Here is a 9751-nt window from a genome sequence, read left to right as displayed (position 1 = left end):
ACACTGACCTTTTTTTTTTTTCCGGGGGGGGGGGGTAGGGAAGAACAGATTTTTAAAAATCCAATGAAATAAATAATATAAACAAAAAGCAGAAGACCGGCAGAATATTCAAATAGCTCGACTGCTTGCCCATTTCGCCCGCGGGAAAACTCACATTAAAGCGAGATCTTCCCAATCTCGCACAAGCCCGCCCGCTTTAGCGAGGAATCCTGCAAGGAGGGATCGGTTTAGGCCCCGCCTTCCCCTCCCTCTCGGATTGGTCGGAGCTTCCCGGCCCTTTCCCGGGGATCCCGCCCGCTCCCCTCGCCCCGCTTCCCAGCTGAAGCTCTCCCCAACTTTCACACCTGACCCAGGCGGCGGCGGGCTATATAAAGGCAGCCCGGAGGAGGCGAATCCCTAGTCGCGGAGGAGACAGCTGCCCAGGCGAGGAGGGCCGGGGGCGGTTCTGCAGGCAGGCAACCGACCGACCGACCGAAGCTTGAGCTCGCCATGATCCCCGCCACGCTCCACTTCTCGGCGTCCCTGCTCGCTTGCTTGCTCCTGAAAAGCTGCCTGGCTTTCAAGAACGATGCCACGGAGATCCTTTACTCGCAGGTCGCCAAAGCCCTGCCGGCCAGCCCGGGCAGCAACAGCAGCACCTTGAATCAAGCCCGGAACGGAGGCAGGCACCCCGGCCACGCGGGCTTCGAGCGCACCAGTAAGTATCCCTTCGGCAGGCGCGGCTGCCCTTCCCACCCGCCGCCGCCCCGCTCGCGGTTCCGTCGTTCAGTGGGGTCACATAAATGGATTTGTCACTAATGATGATCCTTGCCTTAGAAGTGGTTGGTGGGGGGTGTCCATTTAATCTGCCCTGGAATCTCTAGCAAGCCGCCCGCCCCCTTCCCATGTGGCTGCTTTATTATTCGCTCAGAATGAGCCCCCAGCTTTGCCTCAGCTAGTTTTACGCCTAGAGCAGTCTTCAGACTGCGTGTGAATAGTAGAGAGAACAGAGAGAGACTTGATTTGTCTCTGCAGCGTTTCCTTCTTCCCAATGCCAGTCTGATCGGATTTATTTCTTATATACAGCTAAGTTGTTTGGGAACCATTGAAGCAGTTGGTGTGGGTGCCTGGGGAAAGGCTAAACTCCCTCCTTTTTTCCCCACTTCCTCTCAGTGCCTGTGCGGCTTTCCAAAGCTAACATTTAGCTGCAGTAGCAAGGCTTTGATTGGGTTCCAGCACTTTGTTTTTATTTCCTGATTTAACACTTACCTGCTTCACTCCTTCAGTCAGTATAAACAGAGCAGGTTCACAACCTACCTGGAAACTCTGCTCCAACTTGTCTCTGAAATGGTGTTTCTCCCCCACTCTGTTCCTGTTGCCTTTTCAATGGGGGTGGGGGGGAGGACAGAAATGCAGGGAAGCTTTTTGCTTGGCTTGAGTCAGAATGCAGCTCTAGCAGATGCCTTGATTTAAATAGAAACGCCTTTTTCTCTAAAAGGAAAGAGATGTTTGACTGTGTCTTTCATCAGGCATGCCTGCATTTTAGTAGCACAAGGTATAAATACTCAGGAAATATCTTGTCACTTCTAAGTTTTACTAAACCCAATAGGCATTCATGGTCAGTGAACTGTTACCTTGAAAAAAAGCTATGTATGTAAGAAGACATCCTGAAAAGAAAGACAATGCGAGATGGTAACCACCTCCTTCCAGACACATTCCTAAACCAGGTGCAGGAGGCAAGCCTGTGTCAAACTGATTTAGGCAAGCTATGATGTTCAGAAATCACATCCTCTAGAACCAGTCTTCAACAGAAGAAACACAGCTGGTGGACCCCTGAGACTTGTCAAGCACCCAGTTCAGCCAAAATGTTTCTAAAGCAGGATTACCTCAAAAACTAATGTGGTCAGGCTCTTCAAAGTGCAGATACAACTGGTTGTGGGAAGGGTCTAAGGGAAAGTGCAACCATTGACCAACTCCACTTTGATGTATCTGAATCTAGGGCTGGGCCACAACTGACAGGAAAGTTCTCCTCTTTCACCAGAGAACTTGCTCATGAGCTGTGCCCTTGATGAACTCTTGCTGATTCCTGAGGGTAGAAGAATCCAGTGTCCATGGGACCAAAAGGCCCTCAAGATTTCATTCATAAGTAAAAAAGATACTGGTTAGTGATTTTAAGTTGGGCTCTGTGGCTCCAATATAAGAGGATCCCTCCCCAGGAACACTTCCATGTGCATCTGTCTCAGGAGTTAACAGGGAAAAGTTTAATTGTAGTTTCAGAAGTTCATGTAGAGCTCCTTATTTCAAATAAGCAAGTATAAGCCAAAATATCAGGATTCCCATAGCTATAATTATCTTATTTTCAGTAAAAACAGTTCTTGTTTTAATATTGCTCTCCAACAGTGTACACACTTCCTGGATAACATTTACTTTAAACAAAAGAAAATACAAGTGTGAAAAAACTGCGCATTGAAATTCATGGTGTGTTCTTTTCCAAAGGTAATTATTAAAATAAGGAATGGTGCTTATACTTCAGTGAGGATATCTACAGATACAAGCAGGCACAAACTTGCCCATCTTTGCAGCTAGTTCAGCACCTTCTTGATACTATGTCAGTTGACTTTTTAAAAAAGATGAAATACTGTTGCCTTAGGTTTTACAGTATTGCTTGTTTCAGGAAAGGGTATGTACAAGCTGTGTCGCAATAGTGTAATACTGTTGCCTGAAGAGGAAAAAAACTCTGCCCATTATCACCCCAAAAAAACATGTCTAGAACACAGATGTTTAAGCATTGCCCTTACCATAAGCATCAGTTTTCTTTAGAAATAAAATGCATTTATTTTTATCTATGTAGATATGGAAAATAATTTTCCTGAACTGACACATGTAAATTTTTATACAGAACTGCACTCAACATCTTGGAGGAGATTCACCTTGGTAGTCATGAAACAGAGGCAGATGAAAGGGAACCTATAAAATGAAATTACCGCTGATAGCATCAGTAGCTGAGGCAGCACTAATATGCAGAGAGCCTACAGTCAACAATCTAAAGCAGACCCATTGACTTTTACAGGGTTGCTCTGAAATGGTACATTATAGATTCAGGAAGCAGTCAAAAGAATACTGTCCCTGTAAGTGGAACTGACTTCCAAGTAGACCTGCTTAAACCACCTAGGGCTTCAAGTAAAGTTTCCACTGATTAAAACAGACCTATGTTTCACCTTGAGAATCTACATCCTGGTTTGCATTCTGGCGCTCCTGGCTCATAGATTACCGTACATAATCAGTATGGTGGAAGAGAGGGGGAGGATGTGTGTGTGTGAGCCACTTTTCCATGGAACCAGACCTTTGTTATCTACTCTGATGCAATGAATAAACAAATATAAATCATTAGAATCTGAGCACTGATTCCAGTGTTCTGTGTCTTTTACAGGTCGTGTTCAAGTTGGCTGCAGGGAACTGAGATCTACCAAATACATTTCAGATGGCCAGTGTACCAGTATAAACCCCCTGAAAGAGTTGGTATGTGCTGGGGAGTGCCTTCCTTTGCCTGTATTGCCCAACTGGATTGGAGGGGGTTATGGGACTAAGTATTGGAGCAGAAGGAGCTCGCAGGAGTGGAGGTGTGTCAATGACAAAACTCGCACCCAGAGGATTCAGCTTCAGTGTCAAGATGGAAGCACAAGAACCTACAAAGTAACTGTGGTGACAGCATGCAAGTGCAAGAGATACACCAGGCAACACAATGAATCTAGTCACAACTTTGAAGGACCATCTCAAACAAAGCCCATACATCATAAAGAGAGGAAAAGAAATACCAAATCTATGAAGCACACCACAAGTTAGAACTTAGCCATCAGAGTTATAAAACTTGAACTCCTTAATAGTCCACAGTTTTTACAGATATTGCTGCCTGAAAACACCCAGACTTGTCATTGTCGCTTCTCAGCTGGGTGTACTTTGACCAAACTCAGAAGGGCACTTGGTGCATAATGACCTCTCCAGCAATCATCTATAATTTCAAGATGAACATCCATCCTGCTCATTGAACTCTTATTTTTTCCTGTTTTTTTAAACAGGTGTTGCTAGAGACACTTGATCAAATTTTATATTGTAGAGAGTTGCTGTTGTGAGTTTTCATAAAGCATATTTTTTTCAGATCAACACATCTACTGATATCCCCATATATCCCACTGAAATAAATTCCTTGAATTCCATGGCAGTCAACCAAAAGGCCAAGCATGTTGATCCTTCTACCCAAATGTTTTAGCCACAATATGTTAGTAAACAAAAATTGCATGACAGCAGCTGAAAAAATATATCTAAACAAATTTTATTTATTTGTCAATGTAATTATTTAATGAGCTTATATGTGTTTTTAAGATGCCTGTTTTACGTTTCACCACATTCTCTCCCCCATGCATCAAAGTATTTTCCTATAATTTGTGATCAAATTATATATACATTTTGTACATAATGTAAGATAGGTATTTTTAATCTTTTGTTATAATTTTCAACAAAAATTTGCAAAATGTTCTATAAATACATTGTAAAAATGCATTTGTATTTCTAAAGAGTGCAGTTCAAAGGTAGACCATACTTCACACCAACATCATCCTTTTTAAATAAAAAATAAATAAATAACATTGTCTTTGTTTTATCTGGTACATGGAATAATGCACCAAGGGAACCAGCCTGTTCCTGCTTCAAAGACAAATGCTGTTGCTACCAATGTAACTGCAATGCAGGAGCTACATTAAATTGCTCCCTGTGGCAGCTCACCATTTATCTGTGTGCTTTGATGGATCACATGATTTATTATTTTGCTTGCTATCACAGACCTTTCTGAAGAAGTCATCTGTGATGGAGTGAACAAATTTGCTTGCAGGAAGCACAACTCCCATGCCAAGGTAGCAACAAAAATTTTAAGACTGAAGACAATACTTTAAAAGACAATGGTCATCCTATCATGTGGTAGAGGAGCCCTGTGGCACAGAGTGGTAAGCTGCAGTACTGCATCCAAGCTCTGCTCACCTTGAGAATCTACATCCTGGTTTGCATTCTGGCGCTCCTGGCTCATATTCAATCCCAGCGGAAGCTGGGTTCAGGTAGCCAGCTCAAGGTTGACTCAGCCTTCCATCCTTCTGAGGTTGGTAAAATGAGTACTGAGCTCACTTGCTGTGGGTAAAGTGTAGATGATTGGGGAAGGCAATGGCAAACCACCCCATAAAAAGTCTGCTGTGAAAACGTCATGATGTGAGATCACCTCAGAGTTTGGAAACGACTGGTGCTTGCGCAGGGGACTACCTTTACCTTTTTATCATGTGGTGGACAATCTCATTTCTTTTGTTTCAATAGGACTTGCAGGTTTTTTGAAACCTTATCAAACCTGTGAACAGATGTGATAGGACTGGTTCTTCAACCAAGCCACTCAGGTGACTGCTTGAGGAAGCGCAATGAGGGAAGTGAGGTTAGCATACCCCTTCCCAGCACATCCCTTCAAATAGCATGGAAGATGTCTGCCATCACTTCCTGAGTCTGTGCCACTGCTGTTGCCAGAGGGTCTTGACTAAGTACTCAGCCAGCATTGGCACAGGCCCAAGAGAAGGACTGGGGTTACCTTGTTTGAACTGACAAAATATTTTGGACTGGCCTTGATGATAGTGAGCAGAGTATGCACAGAGTGTTCACAGAATAGCCAGTGATGGCCATAGTATTTTCAAGCTCTTACAAAAGAAAGGTTGACTCGTCTCCTAATACAGCTACTACTGAGTCTGCACTGGCTCTTAGAAAATACATACTCTGTTCATTCATTACATATATGCTGCAAAAGTGGATGAAACATTTTAAAATGTGTGTGAAACCAAATCTGGTAGTAGTATTTAGTGTAAAGAAAAATATTTCAGTAGATGGTTTTGGCTTCCAAAGTCTTAGGAAACTATTAACAGCTGGTGCTTATTAATAGTTGGGACTAGCCTCAAACATAAGTTTCTGCACTGTACATTTGGAAAATTTAGTAGCTGGGCTTCTTAAAAAGAATAAAATTCTGTTGCTTTTGGTTTTTGAGTGTGGATGATGATCATATATTTGTAGCACAAAGTGTGACCATTCCTGTAGACAAGGTTTAGCACATTGTTTACATATACTGTGAATTTTGATACACTCCTGGGTGTCAGAAACTGGTTTTTTTAGTTTGCCATTAAAAAAACACTAACAGTAATCAACATAATCTTTGCACAATGTATTTTGAAATGCCATTAGCAATTATATGCAATAAGAATTATTTCCATGAATGTATGACCTTTTGTCCACTTGGAGCCCAGTCCTAATGAATATGTAACAGTCTTGACAACAGATGCCACCATCTTGAAGCAGGGGCTGCAGAAAGAATGGAGAAGCTGGCTCTGTGGGAGTCAAAACTAACAGTGGCTTCTATTGAATTACTCTGTTAAATACAGATTATGTAGTCAGGTGGATAAGAGAAAATCTGGTACATATTAATACTAGAAAGGACAACTGTCTGTCAAATCCAAGCAATACCACCTGGAAATGTGCGAAAATAATTCAAAACCTTGGAGAGCTATAGAAACAAGGGTAAGTTCGTAATGAGCTTGGAGCATCACAAAATCATGAAAATATTTTTCTTTCAATGCTAGTCTTCAAAAGAAAACATTTTCTGTCAGTGAGTTATGAAGACTTCTCATAAATCCCTTCTTATATTAATGACATATCACAATTTCTTAAAGATGCATTCAGCTATGCACACCGCTGTGTATGCTAGGGTCAAAAGCTGCCTTCAACTTCTATGAAGAAAAACATGCACTTCTGAAGCAATCCTTAAAAATGGTCCTAAAGCCTCTCACAATCCCATGATTGCAGAAGAAGCTCATGATAAGGTAGTCAGTTTGCTTGCTGCCATCCTTTTTCACTGGAGCATTTGCAGTATCCTCTACCTCTGCTGAGCCAAAGGTCACACAGCACCTCACTTAGGGAATATTTGGCAAGTAATCCGGCTGTACAAGTTCATTCATTGAGCGCATATAAAGACTGATGCAACAAGCTAAGTTAGCTATTCATTACTGATGGTAGACCAAATTTGCACACATGGTGATGAATGATTAAAAACTGAATTAGAACTTGGCGGCTATGGTCTAAAGATCCACAAAATTAACTACATTTCGACTACGCCTTATGCATCCACTTGTGGGAACAGTACAGGCAACTTTTTTTCTTCTGTTCTTGGTAGGTTTTCCAACTGGCCATAAAACCACTGGCATTCTTGGTTTAGGATTTTTGTTCCATCCCACTCCCAGTTTCCAGTTATGAGAGGACAGAAAAACAGTCTTTTCTCCCCCATTCCTTTGTCGTTTTTAATTTTTTTTTAAAAAAAAAGTTCCCATGTATGCTGACAGGGAAAGCCTAAGAAGAAATTATACTATATTATTTGGACGTTTAGGCCATCCTTCCCTGCAAGCAGGGCTCAGGACAGCTTACATCAGAATAAAACACAGTGATCTAAGTTAAATTAAGTTAAATCAGCATTAAAATACAATACTACTCAATATAGAAACAGATCCAAGATGGCAACTAATCTGAATTGAAATTGAAACTCCCAAAAGCCTCTAATGGGCAGGTAATAGGGGTGGGAGGAGACCCAAGAGTGTCAGACTGTTTGCTGTCCCATCACTGTCCTCAGTCAAAGGCCTGGCAGAACATCTCTGCCTTACAGGCCCTGCAGAAAGGTAGTAAATCCTTCAGGCCCTGGATAGTCTATAAAAATATGTATGTCTAATCTGCTGTCATGGAGTTGTAGTGGTGGATGTTGACTGGTGGTGAGCGGCTCAGACTATTGCTCAGCTTAGATGAACAGAGCGATTTCTGCGGGTCTGCTCTTTACTAGGGGGCTCACCCTGTAGTATTTGCTTTTACTTGTTGTAGGTCAGGATTGCAATACTCACTCAGGTTGTAGCTCTTGAATGCATACAGCAGATTCAAATGTGTTCAAAACAACTTCTGTTTATTAACAAGGAGACACAGGGATTGGTGCGACTCATTTTGGAAGTCTATACTTCTAGCTAACAAACCGAACTAACTAAGCAGAGACACCACCCTATGAGACTATCCAAAGTCACACAAATATGGGGGGGGGGGGGAGCTGACAATTCCAATGTAAAGTATGCAGTAAATATTTCAAATGCATCTTGCCCTTTCTCCTGTCCTTTGAACTGCTAGATTTCCCACATTGGCTCCAGATGCTAGCCCTAACCTATCAGACTCTAGTCCTTGATTGCCTAGGCTTATATATACAAAGTTTGAGTCCTGTGGCACCTTTAAGACCAACAAAGTTTAATTCTGAGTATAAGCTTTTGTCTGCATACACACTTTTTCAGATACATTGAAACAACCATTACACAAAGGCAGGGGTTGTTCTGTAGAAAAATAGGTGGTGGAGCTCATTAGCATAACTCATTAGCATATGCCGCCCCCCCCCACCAGCCAAAAGCAACCCAATGCAAGAAAGGAGAGCCCCGGGCAAGGCCTGCTTGGGTTGGCTAATCCAGCCAGCCCAACCAGGCCTTGCTTGCCCGGGGCTGTCCAGGACCACCCCACCTCCCATAGTCAAAAGGCCAGCAAGTCACCCATTGCCTAAAATCACATGAGAAAGGGTGGTGTGGGCTTCTCCAGGGGTTAATGAGGGCTGCTAGGGACGTGGCAAAGCTCCTGGCGGCTGACTGGCTGCCCGCTCTCCTAATCTAGGGATTGTTGTGCAGCTGCTCCTACTATTCAGTGGACAAGGTAGGTGGGGAGGAGGAGGAAGAACCCTCAGAAAGGTTCAGGAGCTGTGCTCCTGCAAGCTCCTGCTGAATTCAGGGCCTGCACATAGGTAGATGGATGGGGTAGTTGCCAGGAAGGGGTAATTAGAGTCAAGTTGTGTAAGTAACTGAGTGATAAGTATAGCTAAAATTAAAAGAGTTGTGGTGTTTCTACTGTTATCTGGACTAGTGTCCAGTAGGGCTGGGTCCAGACAGGCAGCAGTCTCCTATCCTGAAGTTAGCCAGCAGAGAAGAAAGCACCATGGGAGCACTCAGACTATGCGCAGCCCACTGCTGGGACAGGGACGGGCTGCATGTACTCTGGAGGAGTGGTCAAACTGCTCAAGTGATTGAGCAAAGCTCTCAGTTGCTCCTTGGCTGTTCAGATGACCAAGAAAGGCAGCAGGGAAGCATCATGGGGTTTGCTACCACTTAGGAAGTCATAGCGTTTTCAGACACTTTAACAACATTGGAGGACAGGGTGCATACAGGAGCAGGACAGTCTCCAGATCACATCTGATCGCATCTGAACGTTCTTTTTTAATCCGTCTGGGGGCCGTCCCCATGTCACCTCAAACTGCCCATCTGTACCCAGCCAAGTAGTGTCAAAAGACACTGATACTGCATTGCTGTGAGGACCAATAATACACCTTATTTCCATCATAATCCTTAATCTTTGAAACTTTTAAAATTTTCCATATATTCAGTGAGTGGACTACTATGGTGCTGATTCTTTTCTAGTTGTACCTGAGCACTCCATTGGAGCTTTGTGCATTTAAAATTAGACCTAAGGTAAACATTGTACCATTTAGGGTTTTTAAAAGTTGGTCACATACCCTTTTTCCTAAAACAATTAGGAGACTTTTTAATTTGCAGTTGCTTATTCACATGTTTTATGTGTATTTTAGATCCATGGGCAAAGAAAACATTTTACATGAGTTGCCTATATTGAGGAATTGACT

General features: G+C 42.9%; 1 protein-coding gene across 1 annotated transcript; it reads left to right on the top strand.

The window, feature by feature from the left end:
• Nucleotides 1-328: 328 nt before the first annotated feature.
• Nucleotides 329-4620, top strand: SOSTDC1 (sclerostin domain containing 1). The gene is made up of 2 exons (XM_060248593.1): nt 329-697; nt 3410-4620. The coding sequence occupies exons 1-2, from the start codon at nt 490-492 to the stop codon at nt 3820-3822; spliced, it is 621 nt and encodes a 206-aa protein (XP_060104576.1). The 5' UTR covers nt 329-489; the 3' UTR covers nt 3823-4620.
• The last annotated feature ends 5131 nt before the right edge of the window (nt 4621-9751 follow it).

This window comes from Heteronotia binoei, chromosome 10 (genome assembly GCF_032191835.1).
Source record: "Heteronotia binoei isolate CCM8104 ecotype False Entrance Well chromosome 10, APGP_CSIRO_Hbin_v1, whole genome shotgun sequence".
Lineage (NCBI taxonomy): Eukaryota > Metazoa > Chordata > Lepidosauria > Squamata > Gekkonidae > Heteronotia > Heteronotia binoei.
The sequence above is the reverse complement of the archived record's forward strand: the minus strand, read 5'-3'. Positions and strand labels throughout refer to the sequence as shown.